General features: G+C 37.7%; 1 protein-coding gene across 2 annotated transcripts in view; it reads right to left on the bottom strand.

The window, feature by feature from the left end:
• LMBRD1 (LMBR1 domain containing 1) overlaps positions 1 to 18,646 on the bottom strand; it is a 93,071-nt gene that overhangs the window by 23,260 nt on the left and 51,165 nt on the right. For both annotated transcript variants that reach the window (XM_068404542.1, XM_068404552.1), the window contains exons 8-13: positions 15,369 to 15,494; positions 12,779 to 12,931; positions 3,380 to 3,444; positions 2,508 to 2,610; positions 1,505 to 1,609; positions 101 to 250 (exon numbers count right to left, since the gene is read on the bottom strand). In XM_068404542.1, the coding sequence (XP_068260643.1) occupies positions 101 to 250; positions 1,505 to 1,609; positions 2,508 to 2,610; positions 3,380 to 3,444; positions 12,779 to 12,931; positions 15,369 to 15,494 (702 nt within the window). The remainder of the gene's footprint in view (positions 1 to 100; positions 251 to 1,504; positions 1,610 to 2,507; positions 2,611 to 3,379; positions 3,445 to 12,778; positions 12,932 to 15,368; positions 15,495 to 18,646) is intronic.

Below are 18,646 nucleotides of genomic sequence, written 5' to 3'. Positions count from 1 at the left end.
GAATGGGTTTGGCTTTAAAAGTTGCTGTAAACAGTACATTTTTGATAGAGAAGGCAAGATCCCTTTTTCTTTAAAAAAAAAAAAAAGGATTACATCTCACCTGTACCAGGTATTTTTGGCTTCCATACATTACATATTGAGGGGCAAGACTGTAGATCATGTAACTTGTATGAAGAACTATCAACAGAAGTATCATACAGAGAAACAAGAGTGCTTGAGGTCGAGTTTTTCCTCGCCTGATTTTATAAAGCTAAAAAACAGAAAACAAACATAATGAAAAATCTTTTTTTTTTTCTTAAGACATTTCAAATCCTCTTTAATTCAAGTAACAGCTTTAATTCTCCTGACAGAAGTGGAAGGCTGCTAAAATTATCCTCTGGCAACTTAATTCCCATCAGTCAAAGCAGATTTTCAGGTGTATTTACCTGAATTTCAAAGCACAGCTATTCAACCATATTAATTATTGTTTGTATTAATTACCCAGAACATTCATAAACCAGCAGTTAGTAGCAAGATTTAAATGGTGTTGCCTATCACTGATAAACTGTGCCTTGGTTTATCAATGAATACTGTGTCCTTCAGTCAGGGTGAGGTGTCATCTATCACCACACCTCTAATCAGATCTAGAAACAGAGGAGGGAGTTATGAGAGAATATTCCCAGGCTCTGAGAAGACTTTCACACCACACAGTGGCATCTTTTCCTCTACACTGCAGGGAACAACAATCCCTTGCTATTACCCTGGGGATTACAGAATAGTGGTATCTACAAAGGCTCAACCTGAGTACCATATTAGGGTAAAGAAGCTGGCAGCTGAGGGGTAAATGATGGAAGACCAAAACCAACAGCCAATCTCCCAACTCACTAGAAGGACTCAGGGTAACTGTTCACTGTTTTGGGGTGTCACCACATGAAAGGGTGACAGTATTAAAGAGAAAGAAGGTACAAAGCAGGGAAATATTTAACCACACATCACACACATAAATGGCGTACTGTTGGATACAAAGCTGCTTTTTCAAATACAGTAATATATAATTTGCATCATATTTAGATATGCCATATCATCACTGTACTGTTTTATCTCTTATCAAGCTAGATAAACTTGCTTGCCATGTAAAAAGCAAGTCAAGCACTACTGACTGCATGCATATTTCAGATTTTGACCATAAAATTCACTAATACTTCTAGTATGTCAGAATCATATGGCTTTAACCTGGAAAAGTCAGAAGCCAAAGTGTCACTGATTAAACATGTGAAAGAGTCAGCTGACTATATTGCTTATCACACTAGAACACCAGTTTTGGTCTGATAACTTAGCAAAACGGAATACCTTTCAAAATCATTGAAAATTGTACAGTAGGCTTCTAACACTCATTAGACATACAGATATTTGCAACATCCAGTATTTATGAAGCAGTACATAAATAATGAATATTTATTATTCAATATCACATATTTAAGAGTTTAGTTTACAGTACTCAGTAAAATGTTTAAGTCATATTTACCCTTATCCAGAAGAACCATATACCCATATTTCGAATCCCTGCCATTGAAGTGAAGATAAAGTACATAACAATAGTTGTAATAAGAATATAATCAAGTGGAAAAACCTAAAACAAGAACACAAGCAGTTAAAAAGACAAGACAATGTTCAAATTAGAAAACAAGCTCTTCCCACACTTAAAGCTAAATAAGTAGTTTCTATCTATAGCATTTGAGGTAGTAAGAGTCCTTCCATTTAAAGCTTTCACATAGCTGATATACAAATACAGCTAATATAGCTTGCTGCTAATAGAGCTTGTACAATTAGTTTGGGAAAGCAACTGAGCATTTTTCTTAATTTAAAGCTTGCTTTACTTTTGAAGTGTTATACATTTTTAGGCTAAGAAATACTTGATTCCATTCTGAGAGCACATTTAAAAGAAAGTCCACAGTAGTAACAATCATTTTTGGACTGTATAGACACTATTTGTGAATATTTCTGAACCTATTTGCGTACAAAACTCGATTTTTATATTTACATTAATAACAGCTTGAGATAATACTGCTGCTGAACACTACTTTTCTCAGTAAACTGCAAGCTTAGGCATTCAATAGTTTTAGAAACCATGGGGGAGCAATGCATTGTTGCCAACCCATTATACCAAGAATATGGAAAGACCTCAACTAGGGGAGAGTAAAACACGAGGTTACACTAAGGTTTTTCTTTTTCTTAGCTTGCCTGTAACTGATTGGCAAATTCATATGTGGCCTTGTTACCTTCCAACCCTACTGAAGTTAACAGATGTTTGTTCTTATGTAGGGTTTCAAAGACTAATGCATTACTATAACACAGATAACTACAGAGTGTAATAAATAAGGAAGTTGCCTTGCTTTTACAGAACACACATCTAGACCTTTGTTTTAATGAATTACTTGGGGAGAAGTGTAGTTTGCCTTTTGACAGCTTACCAGAAAACAGAGAGGAGCATCCTTACATCTGTATACCATCAATTTTTTTTTACTTACTGTTTGAAGAACAGGTAACAGCATATTCAATGGATTGGTCAGATTAGTTCCTAAAATTATAAATCCCGAGTCGAAGCCAGCCGAATGCAGAGCTTTGTCCAGACTGCAGTAATTAAGAAAAATCGGGTAAGTACTACGGTTCTCCCAGAGCTTTGTCTTCAGCTTAACTTAAAAGCGCAGCTCATAAAAAAAAGCTGAACTAAGCCCAGAGACTGACAGCTTTTTCATATCTATATAGACACATGCTTTGTTTTACCACACTCATTGCACTTGTCCTATGAAAAGGTATATTGATTTCTGCATCTCCTTGGCATTTTAGCTTTTCCCTAGTTTGGGTCATAGAGCTTATTTGCCCAGTTGGAAAATTAAAAATGCCAATGACCTCTGGTTAGTGTCAATCTTCATTGAAATCCACCAGATTTGCAGCTGGCTGTATTGCTTTCAACACCATGAAACAATTACAATGTAATACACATTATAATGTATTATCCATGTCATTTACTACAAGAATTTAAGCACCTGTTACCCAGCCCAAGAAATACCTACATGTGTTAAGATTCACTCAAGCAATCAGAATACTTCTGTAGTCTGAATTAAACTTCCTTAATGTATATGCTTAATTACTCTGTTGAATCAGAATCGTTTTCAGCAGCATACAGTTAATCAAGCTGAACCTTGTCCTTTTTTTGAATCTGTCTAAGCACTTTTTTTCAGTTTCAACATATACTATTACAATGAGAATTGCCGCTCTAGTTACAGAAATGTAGCATAGAAAATAAGCGGGCTAACTCTTGAAGCAAACCACCCGATTTTGATGTTAGAGCAGAAACTATGTAGTTTAAGTGGAAAGAAAAATGCTGAAATGTACGTACTTTGACAAGAACAGAGAGACGGTGAAGAGCAGTGCCACGATGATGAAGAACACTCCCCACACAATCTAGAAGTAAAGATTTATTACAATTTAACTGAAAGTGCTTGCAGTTGATACAAGAAGTGAAGACTTACCTAAGTTTCAATAAAGGACTAATGTTCTCAGACCACCTCAGAGCTCAAACACACTTGAAACTAACTTTTTGGTAAATACTTGATAGAAGTGCTAAGAAAATGTTTATTCTGTTAAACAGTGTTTATGTTAAGCATTTAAAATGTTGATCATCTGAGATGAGAAACACCTGTTTGCCTGGTGGATACACTAAGGTCAGAATCAAGCGTTAAAGTACACCACATGCTATAGTGCAACACAGAAGTCTACCTGTAAGTCAAAAGTGTCATTAAGAACAAAGATGAGATGTTATATTAAATGAACACACGGTTTAGCAGAATGCATAACCTGTACTTGCTATATTAAATGGAAAACTCAAACTATATATATGCATTTCAGTTTAATTAAGGGATATTAGTTTGTTTCCCTTGGCCACCACAGCTGTGTGCTCACTTTCCAACAGGAGGCAATCTGTGCACAGCTTACAAGGAACATCTCACCCTTCCTGAGTGAGAGCTCCCTTCTGTAGCACTATCAGAAACACTCAATAACCAAACACTTGGAGGGAGTGATGTAAAATTCAAGAAACCAAGCCCAAATTCCAGATCCACCTTTTTTTTTTTTTCTTACTTCTGCCTGCAAATCCTCTCAGTTACTCATCAGTATTGAGTATTTCAAAGCAATTTTCAAGGTTCAAGTTACAGAAAGCATCAACTTTCAAAGTATTTTGACTCAAAGGTTTTAAGTCACAAATTTAACTTTGAAGTGATGTGAAAACTTGAGAATGGACAAAAAATTGCTTATAAACACTAAGGTAGTAGGAAAGATACTTGAGTTTTAAGAAAATCTAAAAAAGTACTACTTAAATACTATTATTCTAAAACACTATCTATCCACAAGTGAATAAAATAAGATGAGACTACTATGACCATATCACAACCACCAGATAAAGGCCTCTCTTCTGAAGAAGGTTCTAGAAGAGCTTCTATACCCCTTTAGCTGCACTAGGGGAAGCCACTGCCCCACAAACTTCCTTTGGAGTGCATACCCTATTCAAGAATTTGAAACCAAAAGAAAGTGTAACAGCTGTGGCTATTTAGTCAGCAAGTCATAAGCATAGGCAAACACAGGTAAAAATTTTTAAGGACCTGTCCTGGTTTGGACTAGAACAGAACCAATTTTCCTTTCAGCTATTTTTCCTTTCAATTAAGTTTCTTCTAAGTAACTGCACTTTCTGAAGCCAACTACATGTTTTTCAGACAGTGTCTACTTCTAGGACTGATAACGCTTGAAGTTTATAGTTATTACTAAGGTAACGGTGTGAATGGTATGCAAAAAGGTTCTTGCTTATACTTATTCCTATGGAAAACAAGGCCACTGCTAAATTCTTTATGGTCCACAAGTGAAAGGCCATAAGAGTCACACTTGCGGGGAGAAGCAGGCGGGACAGGTGACCCAAAACTGACCAAAGTATTCCATCTCATACACATCATTCTCGGTTTAAAGTTGAGGGATCATGAGGGTTGCCCTCTCTTCTTCCATGGCCAGCATCCGAAGAGGACTCTGTCCATTTTTCTCCCACCTTCAATCCCAATCCTTGCACTCCCGAATCCAGTTTCCATCTGCCCCGAGTCCAGTCTGGGACTTCCCAGAGCCTGCCTTGCAGTGCCAGTGGTGACATGACAGTCATTTGTGGAGCTCGATCTTGGTTTTGTATATGTTTGTATATATTTAATTATCTCCATTATTTTATACTCTTTTATTGTTATTGTTTATTAAAATTGTTTTAACGTTCCAACCCGTACGTCTCTCTCCCTTTTTTCCTTCCCCTTCTGGGGGAAGGAAAGGATTAATAGAGAGCATCTGCCATCCGTTTAACAGCCAGCCCAGCTTTAAACCTTGACAGGAACACTATACTTAGATACCGCTATTGTTTTTAAAATCAGCAATAGCAGGCTTTTTTTGGAAGCTTTTGCACACTAATATGGAACTGCCTGACATATAAAATAAGAACAGAATTTCTTGGCTAAGCCAAGGTGGCGTATGAAAAACTAAACTAAGTTTGCCAGGAGTAAATGAAGATTTTGTAGACCAACCATATCAGCAGTTCAGCTGCGTTTGTGCTTTCAGATTTTTCAGGTTTGAAGGGCCAGATTAAAATAAGCAAACAGCTTAACAAAACAGAAGATTCAGTCCTTGACTACAGTCAAAGTATGAAAAGTTTGAGTTCATTTTAAACAGGAAGAATTCAGGCAATTTAGCAATAAGTTTAGAGAACTGAAAGTAATATTTTGATACCTGTACATTCTGTTTTCCCCATTTTCTACTCATTTTTATCTTTAGAGGAAGAAGCCACCTTCTTTCAAAGCTGGCTTCATTTCTTCCAGTTCTTCTACGAATGGTCTGAATCAAGTAGATTCAGAGAAATAAGCTTGTTCCTTAAGATCTTAATTAAAACACAGGAAAGTGTTTTTATTATGCCTACCAAATACAACACTCAAGCCAGGGACTTTGATTTCTTGAACTAGCTTGTAGCCCAGGAAAAACAATAGGAGGTTTCTTGTTGAGGACAGCTTAGAGAACATTCTCCACTTCTTTGGCAGGTTTTCTGCCTCACAGTCTTTTCTTTGGGGGTTAGGGAATGGTGCACAAAAGTGAGCCCAGACAGCAAACCCATTAAGTTACAGCTCCAACAGGTTCACTATATTTTCCTAGAAACTGTAGTCACAGAATACACTCAGATAAGCATGCTGAACTTCCCAAAACAATAATGTTTTCAGATTGCTAGACCTGAGCCAACCTAAACAGACTTATTTCCAAATTCTATATGTAGGAACACAATGCATGGCCTTCCACATAAATGAGGAAGTTTCATAGCTACTCTTAAATTAATTTATTAACCTTAAAACTTGGCACAGAGCCATCTTGAAAAGGTTAAGAACTTTATTACAGCTGCTTTTTAAAAATATGCAGAGTTACAATTGATACCAGACAGTTCAATTTAGCAACGGTTTAGCAAGAGTAGGCCTCAGAGTAGGCTCTAAAAAGCCTGCTCTGTGTTACCTTTACACAGAACAAGCTTTCCTGTCAATAAGTTTCCTTTTAGCTAGAATAATAGAAAATAACAATAGGTTCTGAAGCAAACTACATGTTTTGTAGATAGAGTCTGTTTATGGGATTGATAACAAGGTTCTAGTAAACAATGATTCACGCTGTTTATGCTTAGTCTTAGAAAAACAAAGGTCTCTGCTAATTATATAAGGCCAAAAGACAAAACAAAACTGTGAAGAACAACTTTGTGATGTCTAAATTAACCTGATTCATAAACTCTTGTGTCAGAGGAGAGATAAGTCCAAAACGATATCTTCTTCTTGAGAACACATGTACTTGTAAACAAGAAGGCCTCCACCACGCTTGCGCACAAGCACGATTAAATGGGGATTGCGACCACCAGCGACCCCCAGAAACCACCCAAGACCCCTTCCCCAATTTAGTACGCATGCGTAAAGACATTATGTAATGCATTATATAACGTGTTATGTATAAGTTTTTTTTAAAATGGGTGGGCTTTTTCTTGGAATTATGTACATAAGGAGCGAGCTTTTGTTCTTCGGTGTGCATGCTAGGAGGAGAGATCCCCCGTGCACCTAGCACTGCAATAAACCAATGTCGGCTTTCTAAACTATCATTTGGTTTGGAGAGTTTTCTTGGTTACTATTTTCCGGTAACAGAATGTTATTATTGTTCATTAAATCCTGAAGATAAGCTTCTGTCTACAAACTCAAACACAATATTAGAACATGGTTTAAGACAACTCAAATTATATAGGCCTTATTAGGTAGAGATTTAGATACTAATATCAAGGTAAGTATTAACTTGTGCATTTCCACATATTTAAGTGTACTAAGATTTTACTTCTCCACAGCAAACTCCCATTAGGTATTAGCTGTAGAAAATAGATGTTTAAAAACAATTAAGACCAAGAGTCTGAAGCTTGCATTACTTCATTACCTTTTACCAACTATGGCCAGTAGACAGGTATCCATACCTCCTCTGTAATATGTCTTCTGAAGATATGCATAACACTCTTAGAAGTAGATAAGTAGTTGAAAAAGCACTCTTTCTCCCATTTTAACCTCAACTCCAGTACCATTACACATGAGACTGAAAAGGGTAATATTAAGACCTTCATTCTTCCTTAGTTCTTCCTGTATTTCCACAGTGCTATTAAGACTACTGAACCATAAATGATTTACAATTAACATCGGCCTACGTTTACACAATTTCAGAGCATCAGTTGACTTAGGCCTTTCACAGAAGGTATGCTTGTGTTCTTACCTAAATTTTCCTCATATCTCAACTGATTACAGACCAATTGACACCTCATTTCTAGTCTATTAACCAGTACTTGGCCAACAATTAAGAAAATACCAACACCTAGCAGTTGAGGTTGCAACTTACACAGCCCAGCTGAGCCTTATCAAGTGGTATCAACCTGACTTAAATTAACAGCATGTTAATTTAAGAGTTGTGTATCATTTGGTATCTGGGTAAAGGAAAGAACAGGTATTTCCTTTCCCACCCCCCCACATCAAGCCTAAGATAGGCTAGAAAAACATTGCAGCAGGAGCTATACACTCACTGTTGCCTTTTACTTGTCACCTATAGCAAAGGACAAATCTGTCATCCACAACCTTACTGTGACACTACTGTACTGTTGTTTACTAGCTTTAAACCACCTAGAGTATCTTCAGAGATTCTAGACACACTTAGCCATGGAAATTTACAAAATAGTTTTGCTTTGTGTCACAGCGTAAGTGAGAAGGAATCCAAGCCCCTGAGAACATGAGTACATGTTCAACTTCAGAGCAAAGGACAGCACTTAATCAAAACCTCTTGCTCTCATAGCAGGACTATTTATCAAGTGATGCTGAAAAGCTTTTAGTATTAGAACATGTGAAAACAAAAAGCCTGGGTTTCAGCCAAACACCACACAGAGGAATTTAGTAAGGTCATTACAAAAAAAAAACCCAACCCTTGATCTACATTAAAAGCAGTCCAACTTTCAAGACAATCTTATTTCCTACTCCCTAGTCCTTTTGAAAGCAGGACCTCAATGCAACCATACCTCAAGCTACATTATGTCCTCCACTACAATCAGTTTGAACTGTTCCATTGTCAGGCCACTTCCTCATATACCTCAGCTACAAAACTCAGACTCCATACCCACTTACACACAATCATTTGCTACAGAACAGGTTTCAGAGCTGCTCCTTGCACTTACATGAGTTTGATCTCCTCAGTGTCTGCTTGGGTCTTCTAATCTACAATCTGTTGTAGAAGCTAGTACGCATAGAAGTAAGTGCCACAAAAAAGTGAACCATGTTTTTATGGAAGACTGTAGACATTACAAAAACAATGGGTTGAAATAATACCTACTAATACAACTTATGCTGCTGCCTGAAATGAGTTCCTTTGGCATCTTAATAGAAAGCCTCTAGACAGGCAAGTAAGGAAGCAGTTAAAGCAGAAGACAATAGGAACTGGTTTACTTAAAGCTTTGTTTTATATTTGAATATATGGGATTAAAAGACATGGCTAAGCAAAACCCAAGACAAAAATGTCAATAGAGGCATTTCTCAATAGTAAAAAAAAAAGAAGCATGCTACTTCTAGGTCATAGTGGAAAGCTAAATTGCATTTCAGTTTAATAAGTCAGGCCAAATAATTTAGAAATATTCAATTGATAAGTGTATTTTTCCACTGCTACTACACATAATCAAGTCACAAGCTGATAAGTCTTTTCTGATATTATTCATGTCCTGCCTACATCATTTTCCCCTCCTACCTTCTCTTCAACTTCCTGAACATTCCCCTGACCCTTGTATCATCCTTGTTTTGAGTTATTCAGAGAGCTCTTTGTCTCCTATCGCTGCTCCCAGATCTCAGCCAAGCTAAGTTGTATTGTCTATGGATAATTTCAAACCGTTACGAAGACAGTCAAGGAATTTAGGGCTTAATTTATTCTAAGCAGAAATGACCACATGATCCACAAACTTAGGTGGCACTTCTTTAAAAAGCCTCAAAATTAACTTCCAAAAATTGTTAATATTTACCCCTCCAAAAAGCCAAAAGAATACTCACCTGCCCAATTGTTTCCTATAGTGGTACTCCTGTACCAACAAAACAAGAAACTGTGAACCTGCTTAGGACAGCTATTCATGACTTTCAACCAACACTGAAGCAACACAAAAATCCGAAGGAGCAGTTATCCTCTCAGGGTTGGTATCCATTAACAGACTAAAGAAAACTGGTAGGTAGCACATTATTGAACAGTTATACTGACCAAGAAGCAAAGCTAGATTCTTTATGGGAGACACTTACTATTTGTATTGGGTTTACATGGCAAGGTTTTGGTAGCAAGGGGTCTGTAGAGGTGTCCTCTCTGAGAAGAGGCCAGAGGCTGCCCGGTGCTGGACACAGCCCTTTCCAGTTGGCTCCAATTGATTCACTGCTGGCCAAAGCTGAGCCCAGCAGCCAAGCTAGTGGCCCCTCTGGGAAAACATATCTAAGAAATAGGAAAATACCAGACAGTAGAGAGGAGCGAGAGGAAAAAGTGAGAAACAGCCCTGCAGATGTTAATGTCAGAGAAAGAGCAGGTGCTGCTCCAGGCAATGGAGCAGACATCCCCCCCTAGCCCATTAAGAGGACCATGCTGGAGCAGATAACCACACTCAACCCTTGGAGGACCCCACACCAGCACAACTGGATGTTTTCCAAAGGAAGCTGCAGCCTATAGAGATCCCACATGCTGAAGCAGGTTCTTCTGTCAGGAACTACAGCCCATGGAGTAGACCTGTGCTAGAACAGGGACAAAAGTGCAAGGAGGAAGCAGCAGCAGCAAAGAGGTGTTATAGACTGATGGCAACTCCCTATTCTCCATCCCCACTGTGCCACTTCAGAGTCAGGACTAAAGGAGTGAAGTTGAGCCTGGGAAAGACTGGGAGGGGGCAGGCAGGAAGGTGTTTTAAATGGACTTTGTTTTTTCCCAGTCAAATCAATTTTAATTGGCAATTTTCCTCAACTCTGTTTTGTTCATGACAGTAATTGGTAAGTGATTGCCCTGTCTATCTCGACCCACACATTTTCATATCTTATTTCCTTCCTCGTCCCATTTATGGGAAGTAAGAGAACAGCTAGGTGGGCATGTGGCAGCCAGCCAAGTCAACACACCACACTATTGCATGACATGACCTACTTTTCAGGAAGTTTCAGGTAACCTGGCAAACATGGGTTAAAAATTATTGTTAGAAGAAGCAAAACACTTAGTATTAAGTTATCACTATGTAATTTTATGAAATATTCACACCTCTTGCTTGTCATGCTGCCAGCCTCACTGATGTAGAGGATACAGCTATGAATGCAGGAAGAAAGCCTGTCAGTTTAGCCACACCACCTCTTTGAGGCAACTGAACAGACTCCTGACAGCACCTACAGTCTGCACTAACACTCAGCCAGCATGGCTGTTATCCAAGCAGTTGCCTACAGTTTCCCCTCTTTCAGCTCTCTCCAGAGGAGTAGAGGGAAAGAAAAAAAAAAAAAATCAGAAGCCCATTAAAAAAACAGAGGAATATTGACACATCTATACAAAGTCCTCATTATCCTTAAGATTAGACAGGAGAACAGTTTATCGTTCCCTTGCTAGAGTTCAAGTGTACTATTCTCTATTTATCAAGAGAACACTGCTCTCTTTGTAGTACCTTCCATGTACTTGGACTGATGTCAATGCCTTTAAGTCCCTGCTTAAGCTAAGCCACATGAGTGTGCTCTGTTCACACAGGTCTCAATCTTCAAAATGGAGCACTTAATTTTCTTACATTACTCACCTTAGGCATCTCTCTTCAGTTGGTTCACAACTGTTTTGAAGTACTCCATGAAAAACAGATGCAATAATCCAGACTTACCATTGTTGAGTAGAGTTCTATGTTTCACAACCTATAGTCTTGTCCAGATATTGAACAAACATAACTATGTGCTCTGGGGTTTTCCCTAAACAGTTTTTATACCTATTCCTAGAGTATACCACATTTCTCTTGCTGCTGATATTATCAGATGAAAGTGTGAGAAACCATAATAAAGAAAGGAGAAGCAGTAGATTTGTTATCTACAGGAAAGGTTACATTTTGTAGAAATAAATCAGACTAGTTTGACATTACTTGACAGTCCCATGCTGACCATTACTCATTTCCTTGTGATCTTCCAGGTGTTTTGCTTTTGACTAAATCAAAAAATTACCAGCTTCATCTTTGAGTCTGATTTAGCTTTGAGTAAAATGAGTGGTCTCAAAATTTAATTTACTCCATGTCAAAGCAAGCTTACTCTTCAGAGAAAAAACGTTTGGTTTTGTTTAACAAATCACATGCTAATAGATATTTAGTGGTAACAAAGTGATTAAAGCAAGAATATAGGAGGACACTATACAAAGATGATATGATTATAGAAGTCTTAATGTCAACACTAAGTTAACACTGTAAAAGACCTCCAAGGCTAAGTGTTATTCCTGAACACTTTATTCTGTTCCATCAGGCCCAGTAAGAGTCTGCAACTCGCATAAACCTGACCATCCCAAACACAAAGCAGAAATAACATTCTCCCTATCAAGTACTTCCCTCAACAAATGGAATTTCTCTTGAAGTTTGAAAAATAACCACTTTCTTGAACAATAATATACAAGTTGTGCTAAAGATAGAAGTGTTGTAAAAGAAAAAAGAAAAGCTCCAAGATATTTTCTGCACTTCTACATTGATCAGAAGTATTACATATGGATATTAAAAGATTTCCCTCTTTGCATGAAAGCCACTAACTGAATGATTGACAAGTTATATATATGCAAAGACAACTCCAAACCAGCAAAACAGTCCTGCAAGAGTTAAGATGTTATTAATTAAATGATGGATATTATCACCTCCACAAGACAGCTCAAGGAAAAGTCAAAGTCAAAGTAAACAAGTTTTGTAACAATCCTATTCTAAGTGAAAAATCTGTCAGTAAAAGTCATCCACCTGCAACTCCCCTTTAGTCTGCAATTCTTAAGTCAACAATTCCCAGTGACTGTCACAGTTACTGAGAATAAAAAGCATTCCAACCACAAGAACAAAGAGACACTGGAATACCATCCTGACCATAAGTGATAATCTAAGTAATTAATGATATTGTAATTGATAAGCTTGACCTATGATTTATATGGGAAGAAGAAAGCTGGAAGTTATTCCAATTTAAGTCTCTTTTACCTTTAGAGGTCGGATAGCTTCACAGAACTTCATCCACCAGCTTTTCTCAATAGATTCCAGATGCCTCTCTCTTCTTCGAAGTGTCCTTAGTCTCTCTTCTAGTTGTTGTACAGTCCGTCTATCCCTTGATGACAGAGGCCGACCATCTCTGCACTGGTTACCAAAAAATAGTGTAGGAGATCAAGGGACATTGAATCAAGAAAATAGACTTGACATTTAGTTTAAGGAGTTATAGTGACTCTAAAGACTTTATAATATATAATTCACACCATTTCTATGCATAGCAAGAAGATGAAGCACAAAGTCACAAGCTGCAACAAGGGGAATTCCTATTAGTTGGTAGAAAACACTCTTTACAATGAGGATGGTCAAAAAAATTAACAGAGTGGGCAGTCTCCATGGCTAGAAACACTTAAAATGCCCAGATGTGATCTGAATAACCTGGTCTAACCTGAAAGGGGTCCTTGCTTTGTGTAGAGGGTTGAACCTGATGACTTTCAGAGGTCCCTTCCAATCAAATTCCATGACTAAGCCAATATATTAAGCTTGGCATCTGTATTTTCTTTCCAGCATTCCACTACAGATACTCAGCTATGTTTCTTGTACTTGCAAGAGCAAGATGACTTGCTGCTCCAAATATTAACCTTACAGAAATCCAAACAAGAGGCACCATTACCCCACGAATTAGTTGAGTGTACCAGATAAACATAATCAAACAATCAAGTACATACTTTAATTCTGAGCCTGTAAATACTGAGCAGGCACCATTGCACTCTGTTGTAAATTGAGTAGCACATCCTTAAATCTCAGTTATACTAATACTGTATAGCAAACTGATCCTTAGATAAAAAAGAATTCTTGTAGTTTTAGTATATTTCCCACTAGAGATTTTTAATTTTTAAATTCCCTATTAATTTTTTTCCTCTTATTTTAAAAGAGCCTTCCTGCAAACAGTGAAACACTTCACACACAGTGAAGTTAAAGCAAGTCTCTTTTAGATAAATTTCTCAAAAAGGTTACAAGACTAAGACCACAACCACATTCTAGGTACACGTAACAAATTGGAAATAATAATGTACTTTTAACAGGAACACATAATCTCCATACCCTGTATAGTACCTCAGTGACTTGAAAAAGACTTTTTGGAAACAGTCCAAGCTCCCAAGCTGCATGTCCAAGCTTTGACTACTTAAGACTAATGAAATAAAGCCACCAGGCATACTAATAGCAGAAGACCATACTACATACTGAGTCATTTCATTAGATAAAATAGCATGCTTTCATACGTCTAGTTTTCACTGTACATTACCCTCAGTAACACTCACTCTCTTCGTGACTTCCTGCAAACGTAACTGAAGAACTAAGATTTGAATTACACACTGAGGCAGAATCCATAAACCAAGGAAAATCAGTTTATACTAATGGTCAAGTTAAAATATAGGCATAACTTAAAGACTTTCTGCTTTTTGATCCTATTTGTTAGCTAGATCAAACAAGATCAGTTGCTTGCAAACTCTCATAATGCGACATAGTCTTCTATAACAAGTAATACTCCATTTTCCAGGGATTTCTCATTTTTCTCATATTGATTTCAGTAATACAGATGCCTTTGTTGTTGTAGCACTCTGTACAAAACCAAAACTTCACATTTTAAACTAGAGGAGACTACTTTTTAGGTTTCATTATGCAACAAGATTTCTAGAACACTGAAGGTGCCCACACTGCGTAGAGGTAGCCAAGTATCAAGGGAGGAGTTTTCAACACCGCTGAGGTCTACTGCCACAGAGACCACAACAGCACAAATGGACTGCCAGGATGAAAGTGATGCATCTTAATGCCCCTTCCCCCCATTCAGGGCTGTGAAAACACTGGTCAAACCACTGTCTGAAACAGGTTGGGAAAAGGGTGAAAGATTAGCATTTTGTAATAAAAGAAAGAAGAAATCTTATCCTCCTTCAGCTTGCACTCTTTGGTTGTTAAAAGTGTCCTACTTACATTAGGCACGGCATTTCAGTAAGCTGCAAAGCCATCATGGGTTTATAAGTGGTGCTAACATCCTATGGATGTTTAGGACTCAGAACAGATTTCCATGTGTACACCTTCCATAAAGAAATGATTTATAACAGCAAGGTACATTAACTGAGACATAAGAATATCTAAGCCTGTTATTCATAAAGATGATTAATAGTTTGATGAATCTAACTCGTGACAGCTTCATGTGGCAAGTATCCAGTGTTGATAACTACAATGAGTGAGCATCAACAAATTGGATGATGTATCTGGTAGCAGACTAAGTGACGTTAATATTCTTATCTTCTACAAAGTACCTCTTCCATACATCCAAGCAGGACTAGAGAAGTTTGAGTTTAGCTTATCAGCTAGACAGAAATAACTACTGCTGCTGGACTGATAAAGAAAACTTGATTTCTACACAAAAGTGACCACATTTGTTTACAAATAACTCAACTGCAAGTTAGTCACTTCTGACTTGCTATGCTTTCTGGAACAGAAAATCTCTACAGCATGACCACAAACTAGTAACCAAGCAAGAAAAAATTCATTAAAAAAGTAAGAACAGTGAAGACCATACCTTTGATTTAATCCTTAATAAACGTTGCTCCACTTCTTCAATATCTTCAGTGTTCTCTAAACGTTCATAAGCTGCACTGGTAGTTCCCTTAATCAAGTTTAGGGGCAAAGCTGACATACCATAAGCCTAAAATAAAACGGAAACATACATACTCAAATTTTCTGGCATACATTTTCATCTGATACAGCTACAACATATCACAGCCTTAAGGTATCACTGCTGGTTCTCGCCGCCCCCCCCCCAACTTTTACTAAGGCAATCAATTCTTTTCATTTTTTGATCAAAACATAAACATGCTATTCAGATTCCAGTGTCCCTCATTGTTCCAACAGTACTTAAATGTCTCAATCACTGAGACAACAGCATATGTTAAGACTTCCTATAAGCATAGCCCACTGAAGATTTATCAAGCTAGCCCTTGGGGTTTTTTGTTAAATCATTTAGCTTCCCAAAACCTGAACTTTCCCACTTTAGATCATAATCAAAACACTATGTAATATAGGAATTTCAAGAAACTGAATTTAAATAGTTTTAGAAGCAAAGTACACACAATTTCTTTGTAGCCAGGAGTCTTCACCTTTCTACATAATTTCATTTTAAAAGTACAAGATTTAATAAAAAAAAATCTTCAGTAAAAAGACACAGCAGAAGCTAGGTGAACACCTAAACTCAGTTACATTCAAAAATTGCTTAGATACCCTGGCACATTCATAAATTTTGTTGGCATTTACTCCTAGTTATAAATCTTATACCACTCCAAGTATTTGCCAGCTTTTACATCAACACTATGTCCAGATTCTTCCAATGCAAAGTCTGTAAGCTTTCCACTAACATAAGAAGAAACAGGTATTTAAGGCAAGGGAAACAGGAAGAAAATGCCACTACTTCCTCCCTGCTACCCTATGAGTCTTATAGATCTAGACAAAAGTCAGAAGTTTCTCCAAGCAGTTTAGAGATGTTAGCCATAGGCATTTTATTTGGTTTTACTGTGGGTGGAAGGCTGTTGGTGACAGGATGTTCTTGGTGAAGAGCTCAGCAGGAAGGTTTTTCTCTTTAATCACAAGTAACACATGCAGTTTTACTAGAGTGCTTGATATCTGAACATTCACTAACTTCAGAAATGAGCAGTTTTATAGATTTTCACAGGAATACCACTCCCTCCTTCAAGCATAGCTTTACATTTCATACTGAGAACAGATTTAACACAAATGCTAGTGTGTTATAAATGTCATCATACATGCTGTCAGATCACATGAGCTTTCTGTACACAAGATTTGATCAGACCTGCAGGAAAACCTACTTAGACATACTAATGCCTCATGCATTGTACTCAAAGCAAGACATTGTCCATTTTTTGGATGTATTTTTCAACAGGCCATATACCCTGCCACTAACACACATTTCTAAGCCCTTTTAACAAAGTGGTCTTATTTACTATTATTGTAGCTCAAAAACACATTAACTATTTAAATTAATAACCATTTTAATATAAATATCTGACACTGAGCCCACAAACTGCAGTTATACTCTGCAAGCGATATTACATGATTTCTAGACGCATTCCTTCAAGTATTAGGCTATGAAAGCATGAAATATAAGTTTAGCAGTCTGATAACCTTGTTCATGTATTATAGAATTAGGTTTCCTATGTTCAGAGTGACAATTACCAGTAAATTGTTAGAATAGTGTCAGTTAAGTTCGACAAGCAGATAGCATATGTGCTTCTCAACAGGCTTCAAACACAAGGAAACGGTGGTGCCTGTTAAATAACTTTAAAGCATTTAAGTAAGGGTAGTAGAAAATTATTTTCCTTCAAATATTTCTTGAAGTACCTATTAGCAAAGAACACATTCAGCTAGATCTTGCACAACTTGCACTACGTGATTTTAAACTGAAAGAGGTAGATTTAGATTAGATCTTAGGAAGAAATTCTTTACTGTGAGGGTGGTGAGACACTGGAACAGGTTGCCCAGAGAAGTTGTGGATGCCCCCTCCCTGGCAGTGTTTAAGGCCAGGTAGAATGGGGCTTTGATCAACCTGGTCTAGTGAAAGGTGTCCCTGCCCATGGCAGGTGGGGTTGGAACTAGATAATCTTTAAGGTCCCTTCCATCCCAAACCATTCTATGATTCTACTATTTTTTTTTAGTGTAGCTATGAAGTATTTGAATTGGTTTTACCCTAGGCTCCTAGAGAATAATGTAGGCTGTTAGCTATCTGCTCAGCATTTCATGATTTCACAGCTGACATAGCCTCATTTGTCACCCAAAAATACAGCTTAAAAAAAAAAGTATTTGCAGCACTGTTTACAGACTGTTCAAAATAAAGTTAAACTCCATTTTCTTTAGCCACAAAGGGTAACTGGCAATTTCAGTCCCTATGTTAGAGTTTTTTTGCTGTAAAAGCTATACAAATGAGACATGTCTTATCACAGGCTAGTAAAGGCAAAGAAATTTCATGCTTTCAGCTATGAAACATAGCTGTGTCACAGTTCAGCTATACGACCACAGAAAGGCCTACCTACAAGATGAGGTATTTTAGGTAAGGAAAATAATTTAACCTTGGCTGGACTTCAAAACTCTGTCCATACACACGGCTCAGTTCGCCCTTTAGAGTATCTCCTTTGACAGGATCAAGCTGCTTTGCTATCTACAGGAGCTAAAAGGCAGTCTCCCCCAATCCTTCTCTTCTCTAAGCTGAAGAAAGAATTCCTTCAACCTTTCTTTATGGGTTGTGTTCTCCAACTCTAATCACTTTCAGAAGCCTCCACTCGAGTCTCTACAGTTTTCCTGTTTCTTAAACTGGGAGACCAAAACCAGACATAGTATTCCCAGGTGTGGCTTTGGAAGTGCCAAGTACAGTGGAATTATCACATCCCTTGATCTACTGGCTATACTCTTGCTGATGCAGCCCAGGATACTGTTTGACTTTCTGCTGCAGGGCACATCACTAGCTCTTGCTCAGCTTGCTCAGTCTGCTAGGACTTCCAGGTCCTTTTCAGCAAAGACATCCCCCATCTGGTCAGACCCCAGCATGAACTGTTGCTTGGAATTAATCCATTCCAAGAGAAGGACTCAACAACTGCTAAACCTGATGTCATTCTTGTTGGCCTCATCTTCCTACCTGTCAATGTCTCTATGGTGGGGCTCTTCATTCTGTTGCATCTACTTCTCCCAGTTTTACAACATTATCAAACTTGATGACTACATACTCAACCCCATAATCCAGACCATTTATGAAGACTAAGTAGTATTAGTTACTACTAACCCTAAAGAGCTCAC

This window comes from Nyctibius grandis, chromosome 1 (genome assembly GCF_013368605.1).
Source record: "Nyctibius grandis isolate bNycGra1 chromosome 1, bNycGra1.pri, whole genome shotgun sequence".
NCBI lineage: Eukaryota > Metazoa > Chordata > Aves > Nyctibiiformes > Nyctibiidae > Nyctibius > Nyctibius grandis.
Note: the sequence above shows the minus strand (reverse complement) of the source record. Positions and strands in the feature narration are given on the sequence as shown.